The sequence below is a fragment of the Ranitomeya variabilis genome, chromosome 2, assembly GCF_051348905.1.
Source record: "Ranitomeya variabilis isolate aRanVar5 chromosome 2, aRanVar5.hap1, whole genome shotgun sequence".
NCBI lineage: Eukaryota > Metazoa > Chordata > Amphibia > Anura > Dendrobatidae > Ranitomeya > Ranitomeya variabilis.
In genome coordinates, this window is record NC_135233.1 from 151,803,471 (window position 1) to 151,818,066 (window position 14,596).

The window sequence follows — 14,596 nt, forward strand, 5'->3', positions numbered from 1 at the left end:
CATTACCACACACAATCCCGCCCTCCCACCATATTACCACACACAATCCCGCCCCCCACTTTACCACACACAATCCCGCCCCCCACCACATTACCACACACAATCTCGCCCCCCCACCACATTACCACACATAATCCCGCCCCCACCACATTACCACACATAATCCCGCCCCCCACCACATTACCACACATAATCCCGCCCCCACTACATTACCACACAATCCCGCCCTCCCACCATATTACCACACAATCCCGCCCCCCACATTGCCACACACAATCCCGCCCCCCACCACATTACCACACACAATCTCGCCCCCCCACCACATTACCACACATAATCCCGCCCCCCACCACATTACCACACATAATCCCGCCCCCCACCACATTACCACACATAATCCCGCCCCCCACCACATTACCACACATAATCCCGCCCCCCCACCACATTACCACACATAATCCCACCTCCCCACCACATTACCACACACAATCCCGCCCCACCACCACATTACCACACACAATCCCGCCCCCCACCACATTACCACACAAAATCCCGCCCCCCCACCACATTACCACACATAATCTCGCCCCCCACCACATTACCACACATAATCCCGCCCCCCACCACATTACCACACATAATCTCGCCCCCACCACATTACCACACATAATCCCGCCCCCCACCACATTACCACACATAATCCCGCCCCCACCACATTACCACACATAATCCCGCCCGCACCACATTGCCACACATAATCCCGCCCCCCCACATTACCACACATAACCCCACCCCCCACATTACCACACATAATCCCGCCCCACAACACATTGCCACACATAATCCTGCCCCCACCACATTACCACACATAATCCTGCCCCCCCATATTACCACACATAACCCCGCCCCCCACCACATTACCACATAATTCCGCCCCCCCACATCACCACACATAATCCCACCCCCCCACCACATTACCACACACAATCCCGCCCCCCCACCACATTACCACACACAATCCCGCCCCACCACCACATTACCACACACAATCCCGCCCCCCCACCACATTACCACACATAATTCCGCCCCCCCACATCACCACACATAATCCCACCCCCCACCACATTACCACACACAATCCCGCCCCACCACCACATTGCCACACACAATCCCGCCCCCCCACACATTACCACACATAATCCAGCCCCCCACCACACACAATGCCGCCCTACCACCATATTACACAAAATCCCACCCCCCACCACATTACCACACATAATCCCGCCCCCCACCACATTACCACACACAATCCTGCCCCCCACCACATTATCACACAATCCCGCCCCCCACCACATTACCACACACAATCCCACCCTCCCACCATATTACCATACATAATCCCGCCCCCCACCACATTACCACACACAATCCCACCCCCCACCACATTACACCACACAATCCCACCCCCCATCACATTACCACACATAATCCCGCCCTTCACCACATTACCACACATAATCCCGCCCCCCACCACATTACCACACATAATCCCGCCCCCCCACCACATTACCACACATAATCCCGCCCCCCCACCACATTACCACACATAATCCCGCCCCCCCACCACAGTACCACACATAATCCCGCCCCCCACATTACCACACGAGGCTCCATCCACACACATTACCACACGAGGCTCCTCCCCCCACATTACCACACGAGGCTCCGTACCCACACATTACCACACGAGGCTCCGTCCTCACACATTACCACACGAGGCTCTGCCCCCCACACATTACCGCACGAGGCTCCGTCCCCACACATTACCATACAAGGTTCTGTCCCCACACATTACCGCTCTGTCCCCACACATTACCATACGAGGCTCCGTCCCCACACATTACCACACGAGACTCCGTCCTCACACATTACCACACGAGGCTGCGTCCCCACACATTACCACACGAGGCTCTGTCCCCACACATTACCACACGAGGCTCTGTCCCCACACATTACCACACGAGCCTCTGTCCCCACACATTACCACACAAATCCAGTTTGCTTTTGATTTTACACTGTGAATAAAATGTATTAGTATTATTCTGATTTTTAATTATTATTATTATTATTGTTATTACCTTCATTTTAAGTTAATTTACCTGCGTAAGCGCTATTGAATGTTGTCATTATTTACTTTAATCACTAGCAGCGTTAATTAGATAGCAATGAGCGTCCCGAGCGTTAGTTGGCTGAAAACAGCTAGTTTATAATATAATGACATAGGCAAATTTGTGAATGCGGTCATATAATTTTGCCTGTAGTATGTAGCTGGAGTACCAATGTTACTGATGGGTCCCTGGCACCCAGTCCAACAAAATGGACACAATGACGCTCCTGAGTTCTATGTCTGGGTTCGTTATTTTTGTGCATTGTTGTCTACAGCTGTATGTCATAGGGAACAAGATACACTAAAGAGCACTGACGCAAGACTAACCAGCAACCTAACTGCATTGAATTAAGTCAAAACTTAGTTACCTCCAGCTTTAACATCCGGATGTCCAGGACACTTTTATCCGCAGTAGGATGACAGTAGGTCTGCAGTAGGTGAATGGCATCATTTATCCAGTCTTGGAGGTCTGTCAGACTCTGGAAAAACTGCTGGTGCTCTGCGACAATGCGATCCATCCTTGACATTTTCTCCTAAAGGTGGAAGTTATTATATGACTTACATTATCTATATATATAATCGTCTAAGGGGCACTTGCGTCTGTTTGTCTGTCTGTCTGTCTGTTTGCTTGTCTTGGCTGCTATATACCACGTGGCTGTGCTATATACTATGTGGCTGCTATATACTATGTAGCAGCTACATACTATGTGGCTGCTATATACTACATGGCTGTGCTATATACTATGTGTCTGTGCTATATACTATGTGGCTCTGCTATATACTACGTGACTGTCTGTGTTATATAGTACGTGGGCTGTACTATATACTACGTGGCTGTGCTATATACTACGTGGCTGTGCTATATACTATATGACTGTGCTATATACTACGTGGCTGCTATATACTACGTGGCTGTGCTATATACTATGTGGCTGTGCTGTATACTACGTGGCTGTGCTATATATTACGTGGCTGTGCTATATACTACGGGCTGTGCTATATACTACGTGGCTGCTATATACTATGTGGCTGTGCTATATACTACGTGGCTGTGCTATATACTATGTGGCTGTGCTATATACTACATACTACGTGGCTGAGCAATATACTACATGGCTGTGTTATATACTACGTGGCTGTACTATATCCTGCACCCCGATCCCCCGACATCCAGCGCCTCGAACCCCCGACATCCTGTGACCAATCAGCGACAGACGCAGTCCAGCCATGAATTGACACGGGATTCAAACCACGCTTCGCCCAGCTGGGCGCGACCAATCAGCGATATTGGCAGGGGATTTAAACACCGCTTCAGTGATTGGTCGTGCACGGCCGGCCGCGACCAATCAGCGATATTGGCGCGGTATTTAAACATCGCTTCGGTCATTGGTCGTGCCCAGCCGGCCGCGACCAATCATCGACAGGCGCAGTCCGGCCATGAATTGGCGCCAGATTTGAACCACGCTTTGCTAATCGGCCAGCCGGGCGCGACCAATCAGCGATATTGGCGCGGAATTTAACCCCCACTCACAGCGCGACGTACATACATACATACATACATATTCTAGAATACCCGATGCGTTAGAATTGGGCCACCATCTAGTATCTTTATATTCATAAACCACTATACAAGGAGCTCTCATAGCACTAAACAGCTGCAGATTAGAAAGTTGTAGAGTGGCAAAATATATTCCTTGAATTAGGAAAGTAGTAATAAAATAAAATTGCATTAAGCGTGGGCAGTGGTTAGCACTGTTGATTTACAGCACTGGGGTCTTGAGTTCAAATCCCACCAAGGACAACATCTGTGAGGAGTTTGTATTTTCTACCCGTGTTTGTGTGGGATTCCCCGGCATACTTCCACACTCCAAAGACATAACTGATAGGGAACTGAGATTGATGATGTGTAGAAAGTAGTGGTGCCATATAGGCGAGTAAAAAAATGAAGAACTGTAATAGGTTTCTATCCACTGATAAACGTGTAAACGAATGATGATGGCCACCTTTTTCAGTGATAGTGTACGATCACTTAAAAGATATATATATATATATATATATATATATATATATATATATATATATATATATATATATATATATATATATATATACACTCACCGGCCACTTTATTAGGTACACCATGCTAGTAACGGGTTGGACCCCCTTTTGCCTTCAGAACTGCCTCAATTCTTCGTGGCATAGATTCAACAAGGTGCTGGAAGCATTCCTCAGAGATTTTGGTCCATATTGACATGATGGCATCACACAGTTGCCGCAGATTTGTCGGCTGCACATCCCAAAGATGCTCCATACAAGGCAGGATGGATCCATGCTTTCATGTTGTTTACGCCAAATTCTGACCCTACCATCCGAATGTCGCAGCAGAAATCGAGACTCATCAGACCAAGCAACGTTTTTCCAATCTTCTACTGTCCAATTTCGATGAGCTTGTACAAATTGTAGCCTCAGTTTCCTGTTCTTAGCTGAAAGGAGTGGTACCCGGTGTGGTCTTCTGCTGCTGTAGCCCATCTGCCTCAAAGTTCGACGCACTGTGCGTTCAGAGATGCTCTTAGGCCTACCTTGGTTGTAACGGGTGGCGATTTGAGTCACTGTTGCCTTTCTATCAGCTCGAACCAGTCTGCCCATTCTCCTCTGACCTCTGGCATCAACAAGGCATTTCCGCCCACAGAACTGCCGCTCACTGGATTTTTTTTCCTTTTTCGGACCATTCTCTGTAAACCCTAGAGATGGTTGTGCGTGAAAATCCCAGTAGATCAGCAGTTTCTGAAATACTCAGACCAGCCCTTCTGGCACCAACAACCATGCCACGTTCAAAGGCACTCAAATCACCTTTCTTCCCCATACTGATGCTCGGTTTGAACTGCAGGAGATTGTCTTGACCATGTCTACATGCCTAAATGCACTGAGTTGCCGCCATGTGATTGGCTGATTAGAAATTAAGTGTTAACAAGAAGTTGGACAGGTGTACCTAATAAAGTGGCCGCTGAGTGTATATATATATATATATATATATATATATATATATATATATATATATATCTGTAAAGAAACACAATGTAAGTATATTGAAGAGTGGTACATACAAATGATATCCTATAGAACAATGCAGCCTTCTTTTTAAAAAAAAGGACTTAAAAACTCCAGATATTATCAGTCATGTGGCATTAAAGGCTTATTCTCATCTCAACCTTTCATGGTAAGGTGGGAATAACACCAGCTCCAACCACTGGAGGTGAAGCAGCAAAAACAGCAGAAATCGGCAGAACCAAACTGTTTCCGTAAGTTCCAGCCAACAGCGTACCACATTTGTATGGGAGTAACGGAAATAGCGTAACTCGGCTCTTTCTGTCGCTCCATCCGTAGTGGTCAGGGCTGGACACAGTTACTTCCATCTCAGCCAAGAATAAGAGCTTAGAATGGGAATAACCCTTTAAGACTCATTCTTTACCAAGTATAAAACAGTATGTCAAAATCTGTGCCTGTAGAGAAAGGATTTAGCCTTAAGACAGCAATAGAAGACACAGCATTATGCAAAGTCCATGCAAAAAGCCCATTCAGACATTACCTTTGTTAGATTGCCTAGTGCTAGATACTGAGAAGACAGCTGGGAAACCCTGTGCATATAGCTTTTGCTGGCAGATTGGCCTTCCCTTAGCTGTTGAGCCTTCTCTTTTAGCCTGGTGATCTGTGGCTCATAGCAGCTTATTTCTTCTAGGATAGACTAGAGGGCACAAGCATATGTGAAACAGTACAGAAAAAGCATGCCACAAACAGCAAGATACAATGCACGTTATATGGCTGACACAAGCATTACGTGACTAGGCGGCAAATGCAGTAATAGGTATTAATAAAGGGGCACATGGCTAAAGAAATAGATCTGTTAGAATAAAAAAGCAAACGTACACTGCAGCTTTTAAGAAAAGACCACAGATGAATGATCTGTCCTACCTGGAGTTTCTGCTGCTCCTTCCTCTTAGACGGCAGGTCATGGAGACGATTATTGATGTCTTGCACCATCCTTTCAGTATTTGTCAGCCATTCTTGCACTGGTTTGGCGCTTGTTTCAAAATCTCTCATTTGAACTTTTACATTCTATATTAAAAAAAGATATGTGAACAATACATACACGAAATATTATGCTTAAATCACTTCTTTCTTTCGTTTTGCAAACCAATACAGGGCCACCGCTAGAAGGGGGGACGTCAAACTGGGCAATTTCCCAGGGCTCCTATCCCAAAAAGGGCCTCTGGACATTACCTACTAGAAACTTCACAAATAATGTTAGTCCTGCCTTACTAGAGTAGTTGTTTAGTGGTTAGAAGAGTAGTAGGACCTTTGGTGATATCATGGACCAAAAGTCCTTCACCCTGCAGGAGTATGGAGGACCTGAAGTGAAAGAGAGAGCCTTCGATGTCTTCTACACTGTGTGTGTAAAACATGCAGTGTGTGTACCATCTACATTTATAAAACATGCAGTGTGTGCACCATCTACATTTATAAAACATGCAGTGTGTGCACCATCTACATTTATAAAACATGCAGTGTGTGCACCATCTACATTTATAAAACATGCAGTGTGTGTACCATCTACATTTATAAAACATGCAGTGTGTGTACCATCTACATTTATAAAACATGCAGTGTGTGTACCATCTACATTTATAAAACATGCAGTGTGTGTACCATCTACATTTATAAAACATGCAGTGTGTGTACCATCTACATTTATAAAACATGCAGTGTGTGTACCATCTACATTTATAAAACATGCAGTGTGTGCACCATCTACATTTATTAAACATGCAGTGTGTGTACCATCTACATTTTTGTCTCCTGGGAGCAGGGTTAGTTTGAGACAAAGTGTGGCCCTAGGAAAAAAAATGAAAGTGGGCCCCAAGTGGTAACTTATTGCACCACCACACAGTAACATTTAGGGTGCATTCACACAAGCTGATTTCAGACTGTTAAATGAACGCTTTGGTGCTTTTTTACCTGCCTCTTTGTACAGGCTGATGGAGGATGATGGGGACAGAATAATTGAAAATATGACCGCTCTGTCCCCATACAGTATCACGTCATCTGCAGCACATCCTCTGCTTACACTGGACAATGTGCTGCCGAGAACCATCATTTTTGCTCAATGATGCAATTCCCCATTTTGCTCCTTTGTTGGGCGATTGATGACCTGTTGACACCTATGATCGCTCGACTCAGCTGCTTTTGCAGTTATAAATGTAGATGGTACACACACTGCGTGTTATATAAATGTAGATGGTACACACACTGCGTTTTGTTTCCTAGGGCCACACTTTGTCTCAAACTGACCCTGCTCCCAGGAGACAAATATTGCAGTCTGGTGCAGACATCAGAGAAATAGTCAAGGATAATGAAGTACAAGAATGAATTATACAGTCCAGAGCCTCTCACCTAGCCAAATCAGTTCTCGTGCTTCGCACTGACAAGGGCCAACAGCCCGAAACACCGTGTCTGCGAATTGAGATACTGATTTGGCTTTTATCCTAAGTCACATTGCACGACTCGTTAAAGGGTTGATTGTGACTTGTAGGATCGCTACTTCCAACAGGTGGCGCTATAGAGTTTAAGTCCTCTTTTTTCTCAGAAGAGGCAATTTGCATATAAAGACAATACAAAAACTCCATAAGGACACAGTGTGCAGCACACTACACTCCTACTGACGCGTTTCAGGTGCAGGGTGGATCTTTAGTCAAAGTTCTCTGAAATGGTCATTTCTTGCTCCGGATTATCCTTGACTTCTTCTAGAAGGAGCGTATCTTCATGAAAAGCTTAAACATCACCAAAACCCTACCTCTAAGGCGGATTCCTTCACGTGTAGTGATGAAATGAAACGTTTCCAATCTTCCTTTGCAGTGACGACTTTCTTTTGGATGGTGTTCACTTGTTCTTCAGGCATTATGCTACATAAAAGTTCACCCCTTGATGTCACGGTCTGTAATTTCTGTTGACCGCTTTCACTCTCAGAAAGGCACTCCTAGAAAAAAAGTAAAGACACTCAACAGTTGCCATGTATATACATGCAGGCAGTAAAAAATGAGATTAACCTAAATAATTCCTTGAAATATGGATACACTAGATTCAAAAGTGAAACAGTAATAGCTAAGCCTGTAACAACATGTATCACTTTACCCAAAACTTTTCAGATGTAAGAAATGAAAATGGTGCTTGACAAGTGTAGGTCGCACCTATTAGACCAGCAGCTATTCCCAGAATCAGTCTCCAGACCCCAATCCAATATGGGGACGCAGTCACTGGCAGCAACATTCAGGCAGGTATTGAAAGAAGAGGTCTCCATTTATTTCAAGAGGAGTTACAAGTCGGGTTGTTTCTAAAACCACTATACAAATCCCAGAGGAACCTGCACATTTAGGCCACATCATTCATATGTTATAAATGCCTACAAAGTAAATATCCCTATGTCATAATAATATATTCTGTATGAAATTTCTATAGTAAAAAATATATATATAGTGAATGTTATCTTACTTGAATCCTCTGAATACTGGCTGATGCTTCATCAATACTTTGAGGAGTATCAAAGCATTTGGCAGTCGTCACTCTTGCATTGACAAGCCACTGCTGGAAATCCCGAGTAGCTGTTCTGAACCTCTGCTGCAAAATTTGTTCCTTACTTTGACAACTTTTTGAAGTTTGCAAGTAAAGGCTTAATAAAGACAGTAGATAAGATAACAGAAATAAGGTCAGTAATAATGACTGAAATGTTAGAATTATAAAAAATAATAATAATCAACACCCTATTCAAACTATATTACAAAGAGGAGAAATGTACGTAGTTTGCAATATAAATCTGGCATTGAAGGCAATCTGTCAGTAAGATCACCTCCCCCAAACTGCAAATATTGACATACAGGTCTCTGAAATTGAACTCCATCAATGCCTTTATATCTTCTATCTGTTGCTGCATTCCTGAGTAATTAGCACTTTAATTCAGATGCAAATAAGCCATTGGTTCACAGGGTAATTTCTCTACCAAGCACCAGCTTCTAAAGATTACTGTCTGATTTTCTTGCCTGGCTCCTGACGTAACTCAGACAGCGGTCTATTAATAAAGCTAAAGATGTTGGTGCTGTGAGGGAAAATAACTCGAGTAGGCAGCAGCTCATGAAGTGCTTTGTCACACTCAGAGCATGAAACACAAAAATTGCATATGAATGAAAATGCTAATTTTTTGGGAATGCAGCAACAGATAAAAGGTATAAAGGTGTCAATAAGGTTATATTTCAAAGACGTGCAGGCCCATGTATGCAGTTTGGTGGCCTTCATCTTACTGACAGATTCTCTTTAATAAAAACTGTTTATAGTGTATCACTGCATGTACAGAAAAAAAGATCTAATATAATACTGAACCTGTTGTATTCCTTTATTAAAGCAGATACTTTTGTAGAATATACACTTAAATCCTTTGAAAATCTGCAAAGGTCATTGAGCTGTGTTTTTAAGGCATCTGTGACATGTTCAGCTTCAGTAAGAGCACTTAGGGTCTCCTGCAATTAAAATTATGCAAAGTTAGATCAGTGAAAAAATAACCCCTTCTGGCTTGTTTGAATTTATCCTGCAGCTTTTCAGGCATGTCCCCATTTTCAGTTTGCTTGTGTATAGACTCACAGTCAAAAGAAACTGACTGATCTATGCTGTATCATACATATGACACATGAAACAGTGATTTCAAGGAGAGACTTCATGCACACAGCGCAGCCTGGGGCACAAAGCCCGTACAGCCTGTATAATCTTGGGTACACTATCGGAACAATCATACCCCACATTATGAAGAATATGCAGACGTTTCAATGTTGTGAATGTAAAAAAAAATGTTCCACGAAGCGCTCATTGATCTTAATAACTGTTAAAAGGAAAATCCTATATATGACAGAGACTGGGAGTTTGGCATATGTCTATACTTAAAAAGTATCTAAACCTTTGACACAATTTGTCCTCTTAATTACAAGCAAATCGGTGGGGTTCTGGATACTGAGAATCCAACTGATCGCTCAAAAAACCTCTATGTACTGTACACCTGTGGAGATAGAAGAGCACAACTCTACGGCTTCCATAGTTAGCACAGATTCAATCTAACGCACAGTGTCACACAGACATTTCCAATATGGTCACACTACTTCCGCAAGCAAGTTCCAAAAAAGTGCCAAAAACACATACGGTAATAAGTATGGTGCCATGTAAGACAGTTTTTAGGCACTAATTCCGGCATTTAATAAATCTCCTCCCATATGTCAGTGGTATGTATGCAATATTGATAGTTTTGTGCCTACGGATCTGTACTACAAAAATGTATTATTTTACTTGTTAAAGGGAACCTGTCAGGTGATTCGTGCTGCCTAAATTATGGGCATCAGGAATCTCAGTCTGGCTGCATGACAGCAGCCAGTAATATCATTTTCTGAAATGCTCCAGTGTATCAGAAAAACAAGACTATGAAGATCCGGCCAGGGTCCAGACTAGTTGACAGGTCTTTTCCTCGCATGTACAGAGAGAGATCTGTCAATCACCTCTAGCAGCGCTGCAAAGAGGATTTTCAAAGTATAGTTAATCTGAAATACCCGAACGTTTCAGAGTGCTAAGCGCGTGACTTTAACATACTCGAAAAATATGTTCGAGTCCCCACGCTGGCAGGTCTCACAGTTGTTCGACAACCGCAACACATGCAGGGAATGCCTGTTTGTTAAGCATGTTTGCTCATCACTAGTGACAACCAAAAGACCTCCATAAGGGAAGGCATATATCTAGGACCAGGTGACCATCACACTAGTCCTTGAAGACCCCATATTGGCCAGACTCTTAAGCAGAACATCACATTATGGACAAATATGTGTGATAAATGATGAATGTCAGTAAAGCCTCATTCAGACGCCGTTTTTCACATGCTGTGGTTTTTATTAATAGAACACGTATCCATAGTATTGTATGTGGCTGTTCACATCTCTGTGTTTTTTAAAGACTGTATGTCCGCAACAAAAATCACAGAAACATGTCTGTTTAGAGTATGCGTCACAGATCCAAATGATGTCTATGGGTCCATGAGAATCACGGACAGCACACAGATGATGTCCATGTGCAACCCGTGTGCTGTCCGTGATTAACACATTGCAATAGATAGGAGAGACGTTTATCATTAATGTAACCATACGTGAAAATCACTGATGACACACTGACGGTAAAATCTGACAAAAGGACCATATACTGATGAAAATCGTTTAAAAGCACTGATGAAACTCTGACTGTTTTTTTGTATGTGAAAAATCACTGATGTCTGAATGGGGCCTAATACTGCAGTATGTATCCCTGATTTAGTCATAATGAAGCCCTACAAAACTGAATGGGGTCTCACATAGATGGTGCACGTTATTAACTCAACCCTTCAGAATACTGACTTACAAGAGGTAGAGCTGTGGGCGAGCAGTAGTTAATTTTCACCCAGACACATTAGAGAATAAGTATGAAGAAAGAGAATAGCGTCACCTTCTGCCTATGCCAAGCTTCTACTATTTCTTTGTCTGTATTCTTGCCTTCCACTTGCATCAGCTTCTGACTCAACTTTCCCAGAAACGCACTGAAGTCCTGGACGGCGTCTTCCAGCTTGGAGACCCCAGACGTGAACTCTTGCTCGGAGATTGCCATTTGACTTAGAAGTGCCTGTAAAGTGTTCTGATTCTGACAGACACTCTCGTCCCACTGCTTCCAGTCTGCCTGCAGGCCTTGTATCTCGGCCTCCATCTGGTCACATCCGCCTGCCGTGGTGTTCTTCTTCACTGCAGGAGCCAGAGTCACAACCCTGCTCAGGCGTTCAGCTCCAGTCTGTCTGGAATCCATCAACTCCTGTAATGGAAAAAAATCATCACTATAGCGACCAAAGTTGTTTTCAGCTTGTGAACTGTGGGATGGCTGACAAAGGGTTATATCTGCTTGCTGGAGATTTCCGAAAGAAAAGTTCTGTCAAACCAGTGAGCAGTAACGTGAAGTGGATCATATAATGCAGTGTTACGTCCTATCAAAGTGGAAGTGGAAGGGTAACGTGCAACATGGTCATGGAGTTTGGGGTCATTCCCATTGATTGGTCTCAAAAAACATTTCACTGAAATTGACCATCGACACTTGCTAGATGTCAGTCAAAAAATACTATCACCCCTGATATTAGGCTGCTGATTCCAGTATAGACATGTGCATGGTATATTAACTGAGCAAACAGGATAACATCTTCCAGGTATATCTCGTACTGCTTATTTTTGGGAGAAATAGATGATCCAGGAATCAGTGACATATAAAAGGGAAACACAAGAAAACTTTTCTTCTAGGCAGATCCAAAAATACACCTGCCTAATGCATGCCATAGATTTTAATACTCCTTACACTTATCTTACCCAAAATAAAACACAAACAGCAAAAAATATAATAAAATACAGAAATATGTATTTTTAAGATACTGTATATTAAATACTTGTAAGATATATTTAAGAACTGAGGTCATTCAGAGAAGAGAAGAAATAGATAGACAACTTGGTTTCAGTACCACAAACTTCCGTATATACTCGAGTATAAGATGAGATTTTCAGCCCATTTTTTAAGGCTGAAGGTGCCCCTCTCGGCTTATACTCAAGTCATTGTCCCTGGGGGTCGGCGGGGGATGGGGAGCAGCAGGAGTCAGCAGCTGTCACATCATACTCACCCCCTCCTGGCGCGGTCTCTGCACTTCCCTGCTTCTCAGATGGTCTCCGGCGCCTGCAGCTCTTCCTGTGTTCAGCAGTCACGTGGTACCGCTCATTAAAGTAATGAATATGCACGCGACTCCACTCCCATAGGAGTGGAGTGCATATTCATTACTTTAATGAGCGGTACCATGTGACCGCTCAGCACTGGAACGATATGCCCTCCCGGGACAACGGAGAAGCAGGGAAGTGCAGAGACCATGCCAGGAGAGTGAGTATTACGGGGGAGGGTGAGTCATGCGATATTCACCTGTCCCAGTTCCACTGCCGGGCTGTGTCTTCCTCGGCCTCCGGCTATGACGTTCAGGTCAGAGGGCGCGATGACATGGTTAGTGCTCGCCCTCTGCCTGAACAGTCACTGCAGAGAGACGGAAGACACAGAGGCACGCGGTGGTGGCAAAGGGACAGGTGAAGATCGCAAGTGTTGGGGGCCTGTGCCAGTGGCGACACTGGCACCTGGCCCTCATAGCGCGCCGGTGTCCCCGCCTGCTCAGGACACCGGCACCTGGCCCCCAGCGACCAGAGGTGAGTACGTAATTTTTTTTTTTTTAATCTCAGCTGCAGCATATTGGGCATTTTATTCTATGGAGCATGTTATTGGAGCATCAACCTTTATGGAGCATTATATGGGGCATATTATTCTATGGAACATCTTATGGGGCCATCATTAACCTTTTGTGCAGCACTACATGAGACATATTTTAATATGGAGCATCTTATGGGGCCATTATTAACCTTTTTGCAGCATTATATGGGGCATATTTTTTGTATGGAGCATCTTATAGGGCCATCATTAACTTTATGGAGCATTATCAGGGTCTCCTGATTCAATATGGATACTCAAAGATATTCAACCTACTGATGTCTCAATTAATTTTACTTTTATTGGCATCTATTTTTACTTTTGAAATTTAACAGTAGCTGCTGCATTTCCCACCCTAGGCTTATACTCGAGTCAATAAGTTTTCCCAGTGTTTTGTAGCAAAATTAGAGGCCTCAGCTTATATACGGGTCGGATTATACTCTAGTATATATGCTAAATCATTATGGTAAAGAATGGAAGCCTAAATCCACTTAAATAAAACCGGTCACATCCCAAAACATAATTTGCAAAATAAATCTTGCCAAATCAGACAAGATGATTTTCTGGATTTGTTTTCTCATTTTGACTCTAATAGTTGTGGTCTACCTATTGTCACGGCCACTCCTTCCGCTCATTCTTACCCGCTGCGGCGCGCTCCTCCTGCAGGCGCGCGTCCTCTCCTTCATTCATCTCCGCTCCCTGGTTCTCGTCGGGTGCGCGTGTGCACCGCCCACTCCAGCACTTCCTCTTTCTGATTTGCAGGCGCTCTGTATCTCCTCTCTGTGATCCTGGAGGACCGTGACCCGGAAGTCCTCCAGCACTCCATGTATATAAGGTGATTCCTTCCTCCTGCTCCTTCCTCTGCTCCTTGTCTGTCATTTGTGCTTCTGTGACTCAGGTCCACCATTGTCTTTGCACTGCCTGTTCTAAGTCTCCGCTCTGTCCAGCCAGTTCAGCTTCTCTGCCTTTCCCAGGCTTCCTTGTCTCCTCGTCCAGTCCAGTCCTCCCAGTGTCCTCTCCGTACTCTGTAGTCTGGTGTCTCTGCCCTGT

General features: G+C 44.1%; 1 protein-coding gene across 5 annotated transcripts in view; it reads right to left on the reverse strand.

The window, feature by feature from the left end:
• SYNE1 (spectrin repeat containing nuclear envelope protein 1) overlaps positions 1 to 14,596 on the reverse strand; it is a 667,130-nt gene that overhangs the window by 255,309 nt on the left and 397,225 nt on the right. For all 5 annotated transcript variants that reach the window (XM_077283091.1, XM_077283090.1, XM_077283089.1 and 2 more), the window contains 7 exons: positions 11,720 to 12,076; positions 9,593 to 9,729; positions 8,711 to 8,888; positions 8,016 to 8,198; positions 6,137 to 6,280; positions 5,754 to 5,909; positions 2,536 to 2,700 (listed from right to left, as the gene is read on the reverse strand). In XM_077283091.1, coding sequence (XP_077139206.1) covers positions 2,536 to 2,700; positions 5,754 to 5,909; positions 6,137 to 6,280; positions 8,016 to 8,198; positions 8,711 to 8,888; positions 9,593 to 9,729; positions 11,720 to 12,076 — 1,320 coding nt within the window. The remainder of the gene's footprint in view (positions 1 to 2,535; positions 2,701 to 5,753; positions 5,910 to 6,136; positions 6,281 to 8,015; positions 8,199 to 8,710; positions 8,889 to 9,592; positions 9,730 to 11,719; positions 12,077 to 14,596) is intronic.